Source organism: Pseudopipra pipra, chromosome 21 (assembly GCF_036250125.1).
Source record: "Pseudopipra pipra isolate bDixPip1 chromosome 21, bDixPip1.hap1, whole genome shotgun sequence".
NCBI classification, from domain to species: domain Eukaryota; kingdom Metazoa; phylum Chordata; class Aves; order Passeriformes; family Pipridae; genus Pseudopipra; species Pseudopipra pipra.
The window spans coordinates 351,243-363,463 of record NC_087569.1 but is presented as its reverse complement, the minus strand read 5'-3'; the positions used below and the strand labels follow the sequence as shown (position 1 = coordinate 363,463).

Below are 12,221 nucleotides of genomic sequence, written 5' to 3'. Positions count from 1 at the left end.
TCTGTAAGAAAGTCTGTGCTTGTGAAATTCATGCCACGACCAAGAGTTAATCAAAACCAAAGCAATATTTTCCTTTCTCACAGACCAGTCTAACACCTTTTGATTATTTCAAATCTGCAAACAATGCATTCTCATCCAAATGCCTCAGTTTTTTCCTAAGATGTGTAAGCAGTCAAGCTTCCCAGGCAAAACTTTCATAGGGAAATAATGCCAAGACACTGTGGGCTGGATAAAATACTTCAGCTTACGGGGATGGGATAGAGGTTGAGGGTTTATTATCATGGCTTTCTCCTTTGAGGCGTGCCCAAACCACCAGTAGGCTCATCACTCTGCCTGGCATTCTGCCTTAAGCTGGGTGCTTGAGAAAGTCAGCAGTGTAAGACAGAGTAAGTTTCTACGTCAGCTAGCTCTGTTCCCTTCACACTAGAAGCTCAAATGTCTGGTCATCACGACGACTCCATCATAAATATGAACATCTTCCTCAAGATAATCCTTCATAAAAGCAGTACAATCCCCTCCCTCATTCCTTCACTCAGCAAGCCTCTAGCTGTGCTCCCCAGCCACTGACAATCCAAGGAACAGTCACTAAGAAACTGCTGCAGACTTCCACTGTTCTCAGAACTCTCTACTTTCTGTCCTAGTTTATCAAGATTTATAAACATGTCAGATTCATATGGAGTCTGAAGTGTGGCCTTACTTCCTCCCTATATCCATACTCATCAAAGGCCACACACGGCCCGTGTGACAGGCAACAGCAGCCATACTCTTGTTCTAGTCTGCAGAAGCTCTCAAAACGGCACACACTGGAAGCAATGCTCTGTACTAGTGAAAACAACTCCTCTAGTACATTCTTAAATCACAGATTTCTCAGTCTCACAGCTCTCCTCGTCATGGACAGTACTTACCTATTTCCAGAAAACAACATGTTTGTTCCACGATGTTACAATTCACCTACTGCATGGCCTTGCACTAAAGTGAATGATCCTAGAAGTGAACTCACCTGTTAGCACAGCATTGCCAGTCCCTCCACAGGCAGCCTCCTTTATCTTCCCAATCTTGAATGGCAAATGTCTGGGAACATTCACCTGTATGAGATTGCAGAGGAGTTGTCAGACACAAGGTAAACTGCAAACCAGACACACATTTTAACTTATTCTCTAGTTCTGGTTAGAGCTTACATACACTGGATTCCTGACATAACCTTTATTGCCTGAATAACAGAGTAAGTGCAAGTCCAAAAATTAAAAAAAAAAAACTACATGAAATTCATTAAGGTGAGGACAAGGTGGAAAAGGTTACCCAGTGAAAAGCTTATATGAAAGACAACAAGGCTAGGAATGCCTAATGTCTGCTTCTATCCCTTGGTTCTCCAAGTCAGACACAACAGGGAAGTCAATACGTAAACATGTTTGCAAGTTTTCACGATGAACTAGATCACTAAAATTTGGTTTGCAGTGGCATTTTTGAACATTCTGAAGAAAAATCACTAGAAGAAAATTGCACTTATTTGGTACAGTTCAACACAACAGAAACATAGACAGCTTGACACATGTAAAGAGCAGTCTCTGATTTCACAGCTCTGCTATTCCACAATTTGGACCTCATCTATATTGTAGCTAAGACTCTTGTTTTTGCCATTCATCCATTTCAGACCCCTCTGACCTCCATCGAGCATCCAGTCAGGAAAACTACTACACAGCATAACCATTTTCAGGCATTACAGGTGTCAGAGACTGAAACAGTTAATGATTTATGCATTCTGGGAGACTTCTACAGGCTTTTGACTTTCTGGTGGGCAACTGGGCCCATCCCCCCCCCTCCTTCAGTGCAGAAGATGTCAAGACCCGAAAAGGCGGGAAGAGCTGAGTTTGCCACGCCCTCCTCGTGGACTCCGCGCCAAAAAAGGGGGACGCCAACCTATGGGGACGGCTCCCCGCCCTGGGGGAGGTGCTAAGTATATGAATTTTGACTGGTGACTTTGGGGGTTTGGCGGGGTTTTTGCTTTTCCTTCTCCCCCCACCACCTGCGGATCAAGACATCGCTGGATCCAGTGGGCGGTGATTATCTCATCTTCTTTTTTTTTCTTGCTCTCCCTTACTCTCACCCTGTCTTTCTCTCCCCTATGCATTTTTCTCCTCCCTAGAAAGGTTACAGCACCCAAAAATGTTATCTTACCTACTGATTCAAAATTGTTAAAATAAATCTTATCCATATATGTTTTCATACACTGATTATTTAGCGTCGTTTCGCTGTAATCCACCCCAAAGGAATTTTTGATGGAACCTGAGTTACCCCCCTCTCCCCTTTTCCTGGGGCGGGTCGTAACAACAGGTCTCAGGATTTAGCCCTACATTAAGGATACATCAGCAGAGGCATGGGAAACAAAGGTTTCTAAAATTTTGCTAAAGCCATTCTAATGCAACTGTCTGCTCTTAGCCTTCTGCCAAGAGTAGCTTGAGTATTAATTAATTCCCTCACTCCACTTCCTAAACTAACTGTAAGATGAGACCATCTGCCTAATGAGTTCAGTACTACAATGCCTAGTGTGAAGTCAGCGTTGTATTTTTGTCCCATGTAAGTATGCTGCAAAAAAACTTTTATCTGTGAGACACTGGAATTTGTTTAAGACTCAGTTATAAACCTACTAAGGATGTCCATTCGAAATTCTAGATTAGCCAGCCAAAAGACTAATTCCTGTCCTGAAACTCGCAAAAGCGCTTGAGCTGGGTCTCATGGAGTTCTTAGACTAACGAACTGGGGCAAGGAGACGGAAGCCTTTGCCTATCAAAGCTGGGAAACATAGTGCCCTAAAACTATACAAACATGTCAGATAGGTTGGTTTTATAAGCATAGGTAAAAGCAGTCTGTTAGTAGTATTAGTTTATATCAATTTACACTGCTGCCAGAAGGACCCAGAGCAGGGATAAGTGCATCATCTTTAATTCTGTGCACAGCAGCTGAATTGAAACATGTAAAAACACACTCCCAGGCCAACTGACCTGTGTGGTTTCTGTGACAGATGCCAACTGCAAGTATTCTGAATTTCCCCAACCAAAGACATCTCCTTCATCTGAAACAGCCAGACAACAGTCCCCATAGGAAGAGACCTGGATAATGTTTACTCCAGCAATGTCACCACGTAGCTTAGTAGGAACACTGGTGATGTTGTAGTGTCCAAGACCTGAAAGAAAAAAAAGTTGAGAGATGATGAAGAATTTTTTCCAGATGCACTTTTAACGCTGCATAGGACCATTTTGTCATGTAACAAAATCAGGCATCCTCCAAAAGACATCTTTCTGTCCATACTGCTTAGCTTCAATGGACAAGCAGCCATAAACACCACTTCCAGTAGCCAAAATTACCTCTCTGGAGTACACAACAACTTTATACGATCACACCTGGAAAACAGTCTCATCTCTCTTGTCTGCATGGACCAAAGTGTTTGAAGAACAGTAACAAAGCCAGGCAGATATCCTGACAAGAGATGAAGTTTCACAAGGTGGCTGCATCCTGTCTTCTGCAAGGAGAGCCATGAGTGACAGCACACTGCAATCAGACAACAGCAAGGGAAGTGGCAAAAGAGGCTGGGAAGCAAATGCTTTACACAACAAATTGCTGCCTGGAAAAGAGACCAGAATGTAGATGACAGAAAAATGGGCTACAGCATATTGGCACAAAAAAACATGGGAGGAACACAGCTTTGGGAGCAGCAGGACTAAACAGTAGGAATGAATGTGAGGAAGTTCTCTGACAGCAAAAGCCACCAGAAAAAGTGCCTGCCCAAAGATCCCATGCTAAGATAGCAGAGGCTGCCAAAGAGCTTAGTCAGTTCAAAAGAGCAAGAAGCAAAACAGATCCTGAAACAAGAATCAGGAAGGCAAAGCCTGCACAGAACTGGAGAGCTAAACTGCCCATGTCACTTCCACATCCCCTCAGAAGCTTTCAACAGCACACATTCTCCTCAGACTGCATGCTTGGACTGCCTTGCATGGCATCCTAAAGCTCCTCCAAAAATGAACTGGATTGTCTCAGTTTGGTTATACAAGAGTACCAAGAACATCTGCACACAGCTGGAAACATACCAGTCCCTTTCTGTCCACACATGCATGACAGATACATATCATAAGCTGTGAATTGTGACAACTTGCTATATTCATCAATTCCCTGAAAAGCAAGCTGAGCTGAGCTCCTACCTGTCTGTCCATCAGCTCCCCATCCACATGCATAGACTGAACCTTTCTTGGTTCTAAACAGACTGTGGTCCTGCCCACACGCTACCTGCACACAAACAAAAAGTCAGAGCTGGTCAGGAAAGGTCATGTGTTCAGACTCAATGTAATGAAGCATTACTGGCAGATAAACTGAGCCTCTACAATGCCCATCACTTCAGATTTTGACCTTTCTCTCCTGATCAAATGGCTCTACAGATGGGGAAGACCAAGAACAGCAGGACACAACACTGAACAGCAAGATACAACACCAAAACCAGCAGCATATTTTTGATGGAAAGTGATGTTGCAGTTGATTTGTTCTGAAATCCAACAGGGAAAGAAAGCTCAATTCAGCAGTACAACACAATAAAACAGCAAAGGGTAAATAAGAGCTCTCCTTTCCCAGAGTGCTAACGACATGGCTCTTGATGCCAGCTACAAACCGCTATTGATTCCTTGCCATGTAAGTGCTCTAGGCACACAGCTGTTCTCAAATCTACATTTATGTTGAACTAGCGATCATGTTTGCCACAGACTTGGCATGAATTAAAGCCAAGCAAAAAGTTATTCAAAAGCAGACATTAAAAATTAGCCAAAGATTAAAGGGATTTAATCAACAAGGTAAGAGAGGCACTACCAATATCAAGCACATAACTGGTATCAAAGTACAAACAGGTACCAAGTATTCAACCCCCTAGAAAAAATAAAACCATGAAAAGTCCAAACAGAAGTTTACCAGCCTAATTCAAAACATTTTCAGGTTGTACCATGCCACAGTCTCATCAGGTAAACCTAACTGAATGACCCTTCCTTGAAACAGGAGCAATGTTTGCCCACGGAGTATGTCTACAAGGGCACAGATATACTAACAAACTGTTCCTGGGAATACTGCAGCCATGGCAGGCATAGTGGCATTTCTGCTGCTCTGCAGTCCCTTGCTCTACAGGGAACCTGCCCTAGAGAAATGCTGGCTAGTCTAAGTGATGGTCTCACAGCTCACTTTTGAAAAGGGAAAGACAAAATTCAAACTAAAACAACTCCCAAGCAATATAAAATTGACAAGAGGAACAAGAAATCAGGACAGGAAGAGATGAGGTGTCAGAATGACCTCCCTGTACTGGTAAGCCCAGAAATGGACACTGTACTTCAACAATGCCGAGCAGAAGGGAAGAACCACCTCCCTTGACCTGCAGGTAACGCTCCTCCTAATGCAGCCCAGGGTATCATTTGCCTTCTCTGCAGCAAGGGCACACTGCCAGCTCATGGTCAACATGCCATCCACCAGAACCCCCAGGGCCTTTTCCTCACAGCCAGTTATCCCCAGCACACAGTGGTGTCTGGGGCTGCTCCTACCCAGTGGCAGGACCTGGCCCTTCCCCTTGCTGAACTTGATAAGGTTCACATAGGCCCAATTCTCCAGCCTCTGGATGGCAGCACCATCCTCTGGTTTATTAGCCACTCCTCACAGTTTATGCCATCTGTTAACCTGCTAAGTGTATAAGTGTACACTCAGTGATCCAGACCACTAGTGAAAAAGTAAACAGGACTGGACCCAGTACTGACCCCTGGGATACAGCACTCCTTACCGGTTTCAACTTGGCTTCATGCCAATGACTGCCACCCTCTGAGCTCAGCTTTCAATCCATCTTCAGAACTGAGTTCAGATGATCCTCTTACCTGGACAACTCTGCTGTCAAACTCCTTCAGCTGATGAATGAGATAGCTTTCACTAGACACCAAACAACCACCGAGAAGAAAAAAGACAACACAGAAGATTTCAGAGGACTGCAACTGAAAAAAGCAAAGGTAAACCTGCCTTTACTGAAAGCTACTTTATTATTTCAAGAAGAGATTTGTCCACATGTAGTTCCACATGCAAAATAACTGCATGAAGAAGGAACATAATTTTACATTCTCTTCTTTAAGAAATTAAGAACTGTCACTTTTTAAATATAACTTTCCATGGGAATTAGGGGTAGGAGCAATCCTCAAAGATGGTCCCTAGTCTAGAACGAGCACAGACACTACATAATACTGCAGCACCTATATAAACACTACACTTAACTATAGATTAACCAAATATTCCAGAGCGCAGTGTAGTGCTAACATCTCTGTCATTCTTTCACAATACCAGGAATTATGAACAATCCAATGACTGACTTGCAGTATCAAGGCTAACAAAAGCTACCTAATTATAGCTATTTTCTCAAACTCTACACTCCAAGTGCTGTGGATCACAGAGAGAGCAATGAGCAAGATTTCTTCTAGGTCCTGCCAGGGATCAGAAACTTCCACTTACACATTCCCACTATCCACTTGCTCACTGCTATCTTACAGAGCATTTTGAGCATATGCTTTGGTGTGGCCCACAAAAAAACCCTGTGAAGGAAAAGCACTACAGATTCAGAGGCAGTTACAACAGAGATTCAACAAAAGCACACCTCTTTCATAACTAAATGGCATTTCTAACACCCTCAGGAATTGCACATGGGCTCTGAGCCATTAAAGGGAGAAAGCCCAGCTACTAACACCAATTACTTCAAGCAATTTATGAAGGCTGGGTTTCCTCTCTACGGCCTGTGAGAACTGTCCCATGCTGACCATCCTTTTGTCTTTTGTGAATGTGGTCAGCAGAACATTAGTGCCCAGTCTAGGTTCAAACCCAGGCCACTTGTATGATGCCTGCAGCACAAAAGCCTGTTCTCAGATTCCTTAATCTTAAATGGCATGCCTATACTACCAGACTTTTCCCACCTTAGGCCTTTCTGCAGAGTTGTTTTCATGCAATTATGTTTTTAACATTAAAAAAGTTCAGGATCTTTCAATTCTCACCTGTAAATTTCATCTTCAATAACCTTCCGGCCACACTGTCCATAAGAATTGTTTCCCATTGTGAAAACTGAAAAACAGTGATAAAATGCATTAGTTTTATTACTGTCCAGTCCCCTGAAAGCCTCTTTTCAGGTCCACAAAATATTTTCATGCCATTCTCAGTCTGAAAGGGAGAGCACTGTAACAGAAAAATGGCATACGCTTTCTTCAAAGCAAGTCCACTTTAATTTAAGTGACCGAATCCATTTTCATCAACAAAACCCAGCAATATTGTTGCAGGCACAGCAGCGGTACCTGGAGCCCATTCATTGGCTGTTTGTCAGGAATTGCCTGGTTCATCCTGCGTTGTCAAGGAGACTCAGAAATAGATCAGTGTTCCCACTGGAGTGGTAAATCAACCAACCAACCAGCTCACCCATTGAGAAGCTGCACTGAATCGCCTGGTGCAGCAATGAAGCCACTGCACCACAGAATTCCCAAAGACATGGAGAGATAATTCACAAACAGGATCTTCTCTATAAAGGGCTATTAATTAATTAATTGCTTGTATTAATGCAGCACTCCAGAGCTCCAAGGGGAAAGTAACACAGGAGTATTGGCATAGTCATCCAAAGCTGCATTCAAAAATGTCTGAGTGAACTGACAAACAGGCTGCACTTCAGCCAGGCCTGGGGCAAGATAAACAAACCTCAGAGTGAAAAAGCTCCCAACACATTTACAGTTTGAGCCAAGCAGAGCTCACATTTCTCCCTTGCAGCAGCAATCCCACAAAGGCCAACAGCTGCCTGTATTCCATTTACAGTGCAGACAGCCCACCTGGGGTCGGTCTAGTTCTAAAGGACAGAAATCAATTTTTTTTTGAGCTCTTAATAAAAGCATAGTCAGGCATCCCTTGTCCACAGCACAAGCGACATTATACCTCCTTCACTATCTGTCAGGACCAGGGAATGGGCTCTCCCACAGGACACCTGCAAGACTCGAGTCTGCTGCGGCTTCTCCAGTGGTAATGGAATTGGAGACGGTTCCAAGACATATTCATAGCCCTTAGCTTAATGAAGACAGAAAAATGTTAAGTCAGTAGCTTCCATAAAGTAAATTTAGCATATATTTGCTGATTCCGTTGTACATTCACATACTCACTTCTCCTTTGTTACAAAAGCAGATACATTTTAGAAAGCCAAGATAGAGGCTGACAGAAATTTATTGCAGAGAAAGAGAGAAGATAAAAGCCATGGTGAAGGCTCAAGCCAATATCACTGCCTAATCAAAGGTCTGCCACACCTAAAGGCTGAATTAAGGCTTCAGGTGGCAGAATTGAGAAACTGAGGCTTTCAGCCATATGTTCAACCACTTTGATGAATAAGGCTGGATTACTAGAGCTTAACATCAAGCATAAACTAAGTACTGTGTGAAAATGGGGATATTGCAAACAAGATACAAGAGCAAGAATCACAAACAACAAAAAAAGCAGGAAAGGTGAACAAAAAAATCTTAGGGCTTTATATTTAAAGAACAGTAGATTAAAGGCTCTTTCAGAAAAAAGGAATGCAGGAAAGACTAGCTAGGCTAGCTCCATAGGGAATAAGAGATCTAACATTTATGAAAGAAAATGACATGCTGTACTTGAAAAAGATTTAGTAACTTGAAGAATATGTAATCAGTTATAGTCAATGGGGGGGAGCAAAAAAGAACAGCAAAACATAAATCAGTACTAAGGAAAAGGTTAAGGGGAGATAAAAAGCTTTGATATCAAAGAAAGTCACTGTAACAAGTGACATCAAATCCCAGAGGACTCAAAGAAATATTTTGCTCACATGCAGCAGTGCTTTAACTGGTTCTCACTGTCTTCAATAAAAATAATAATTAAAAAAAACCCTAGAAAATCTACACAAGCCCTTTTGCAGTAAGACACTACTGGATGTGAGGACAGGCAGGCACTGGATGTGACAACAGGATGTTTGTGAATGGCGGGTGCCTGCCATGCAATAGAGCAGAAGCTGAAAGGCAGCCAAGTCTCTGTCTAAAGACACGTGGAAGTCACAAAGCAAAAAAATCTTTTCCTCTCTCTCTGTTCCTTCCAGCAGTGCAACACTGGCTATTAGGATCTGTGGTAATCATCACTGATGGCTGAGGGATTTTGAAGAATAGAGGCAATGAGGTGGCTAAGGAAGAGGAGGATAAGAATGAAATATTAGTAGTTCAGATACAACCATCTAAAAGTCAGACACAAATTCCCCTGGAAATAAAGCATCTACAGAGACAGTGTTGGAACCAGTGGGTAACAAAGTAAGTTTGTAAAACAGTAATGAGCAGCACATCCCAAAAGAAAGCTTGTCTGAGGTAAGTAAGGAGCAGTAGCAATCCCACTGTTGAATTCCCACTTTCAACAGATCCTGCCAAACCCTCTTACTTAGCAGGGCTTGAACTGCAAAACTACTTAACCTATTTCTGGATTCTCTGGTAAAAATAATCTCCAGGTCAGATGACAGGCAAGATAACCACAAGACACACCTGAGACATCAACACGTGCAGAACGAAGACACAGCAAGAGCTGAAACCCTTAAAAGCAGAAGTCAGGAGAGGCTTTTCCAGACCCTGCATTTTGCCACTGCTGTTTAAGCTCACACTTGCTGTGCACACACACTGCTGGGGATCTATCCAGCGTGCCAGCACAAAGCAGCATCACTGCAAACCTCACCATGCTGCACTGTAACTGCAATTTTCTTTGCTTCCCAAAAAACTTTCAGATTTTGCCCATATCAGATGCATTACACTCTTATACATTATAAAAACTGCTTTTAACATGATTTTCCTCGACTGTTTATGGAGGAATGTCTTCAGAGACAACCATTTTATGACGAAAGTTTGTGTTTCTCCTATTTGCCTTTGGTGAAAAGTGTCCATTTTCTGCACAGAAATCATTATCTTAAATGGTTTGAGAGCCTGGAATAAGACAGAATGACTGAATAATGTGGTTTTCCTTCAAAATTCAACTTGCTATTAAAATAATTTAAAAAAACGCCCTATAGCTTCACAAACAAAACGACCAAAAAAAACCCAACCAACCAAACGACTGTATAAAAAGAGCTCTGTGGGAAAGGAATTTAGTTTATAAGTGCATAGGCAACAGAAGTGAGCAAACCACCCTGCCAAAATCGATTAATTAACTAGCCCCTAACATTGTCTACTATTGAACTATAGATTCAAAGCCACCCCTTAACCAACGTCCACATTTTCCAGAATAAATAGTTCCATTCCAGCCTGGATGTAACTAAACTCTGTAAGTGCAGCATATAGAACAGAGGCACATCTTGACCAAGTACAAAGCACAGAAAAACACGGTTAAGTTCAAGAAAAAGATCTCTTTAAAAAAACCAACAAGCATAGCCCGGCACTGCATCAAAGCCTCCTGATATTTTTCACACCTTCAAACTTAAGTTTCCTGTACTACAGGTATCCTGCAGTGCCCTCTTGTGCCCCCCCTCTCCCCACCCTGTAAATCTTTAAAACACTCCAATCCTTACTTTGATCTCTTCTGCTCCTCTGGAATCCAAGCTGGGAATCCTTGTTGAGCCCCGTACCCCACACTTTGGTGATGTCCGTGGTATTAGAGGCCAGCAGTGTGAATCCATAACCACAGGCAGCAGAGGATATCTTTAAAGACAGACAAAACCCACACTATTCAGTCAGCAATTGTGGCTTAGAAAAGCAAGTTTCAGCCCACACTATTTGTTCATCAGCATTCATCCCTCATTAAGCTACATCCATATACGGCCCGAATTCAAGGCACATACGATTTTGCAAAAATTATCAGAAACATTCTTCTGTGATAAGCACAGTGGTACAAATTCGAGTCCAATTTTTTTGCCTTTTTGTTTTCACGTGCATACATCTTTATTTTTGTATTATTTTGGCCCCATTCAAACACAACAAGAAGACCTGTCTGCTGACCTGCATCAGCAGATTACAAAAAAAAAAAAAACAACCAAGCAAAAAGATCTTAAAAGAATAACATTCCCGTTTTATTCCTTTTGCAAAAAAAAGCCCAGGACAAAAGCCATGTGAGGAGCAACTGAGGTCACTTGGTTTGTTCAGCCTGGAGGAGAATGAGGTCAGACCTCATCGGGGTCTGCAGCTTCCTCATGAGGGGCAGCATGGATCTCTCCTCTGTGTGAGCAGTGACAAGACCTGAGGGAACTGCTGCAGCTGTGTCGGGGCAGGGTTAGGTTGGACATCAGGAAAAGGTCCTTCCTGCAGAGAGTGGTCGGGCACTGAACAGGCTCCTCAGGGCAATGGTCACGGCACCAAGAGAGCTCCAGGAGTGTTTGGACAACGCTCTCGGGTGCGTGGTGGGCTTGTTGGGGTGTCTGTGCAGGGCCGGGAGTTGGAGTCGATGATCCATGTGGGTTCCTTCCAGCTCAAGGTATTCTATGAATGTTCTGACCTTCTCTGCACTGAACAGCAGAGCACAACGAGTGAAACACGTAGGTAAAAGAGTAATATTTTCAAGACAAGCTTCCTATTTGTCGTGTGGGAGGAGCCACGGAGCCACTGGAGGCGAGGCGCGTTTTCTCTGGCAAATGTTCTTCCCACCCTGGTTCTCTTATGCCTCTGACAAAACTACAGATATATACTTTCCAACCTGTAGGCTGCTGCAGTTATACCAATAATCATCCCGAGTAACACTGTTATATCGACAAAAAACTGTGAATCACGGCAAAGCCCTTAAACCCGATCCCGCAGCGCCGTTCTCGCTGGGCAGAGCCCTGACCAGGCTCCGGGGGGGGGAAACGGCAGCCTCGCCGGGCCGCGCCCACCTTCTCCTCCGTCTCCAGGCGGTACGGCGTGGGTTGGATACGCCGCGGCTTCTTCCAGCCCGCATCAGGCTTCACGAAGCTGGGGACGCCCAGAGCTCCCGAGTAGCTGAAGCCCCACACGAACACGCGGTCCTTGCGCCTGGCCGCCTTCCCCGTGTACTGGAACACTGGGGCGGCCTCTTCGGCCTCCCGCCGCTGGCGGGTGCTCGGCGGCCCCGCTGCCCCGCCCAGGCCCCTGCAGTGGAACGGCCGCGCCGACCCCGCCGTCCTGATCGCCCTCAGCGCCCCCGCCATGGCCGCACTCAGACCGCCGCCATCTTGCCGCTCCCCCGCGCGGGGGGTCACCGCCCCTGCGCGCACG

General features: G+C 44.1%; 1 protein-coding gene across 3 annotated transcripts in view; it reads right to left on the bottom strand.

Moving 5' to 3' along the window:
• The window catches only part of RCC1L (RCC1 like), a 23,354-nt gene extending 11,133 nt beyond the window's left edge, over positions 1-12,221 (bottom strand). Inside the window, exons 1-8 of one of the 3 annotated variants that reach the window (XM_064677598.1) lie at positions 11,861-12,221; positions 10,568-10,697; positions 7,963-8,091; positions 7,044-7,110; positions 5,889-5,940; positions 4,194-4,278; positions 3,000-3,181; positions 1,001-1,085 (exon numbers count right to left, since the gene is read on the bottom strand). In XM_064677598.1, coding sequence (XP_064533668.1) covers positions 1,001-1,085; positions 3,000-3,181; positions 4,194-4,278; positions 5,889-5,940; positions 7,044-7,110; positions 7,963-8,091; positions 10,568-10,697; positions 11,861-12,154 — 1,024 coding nt within the window. In that variant the 5' untranslated portion in view covers positions 12,155-12,221. The remainder of the gene's footprint in view (positions 1-1,000; positions 1,086-2,999; positions 3,182-4,193; positions 4,279-5,888; positions 5,941-7,043; positions 7,111-7,962; positions 8,092-10,567; positions 10,698-11,860) is intronic. The other 2 variants (XM_064677599.1, XM_064677600.1) reach the window with 2 other exon arrangements.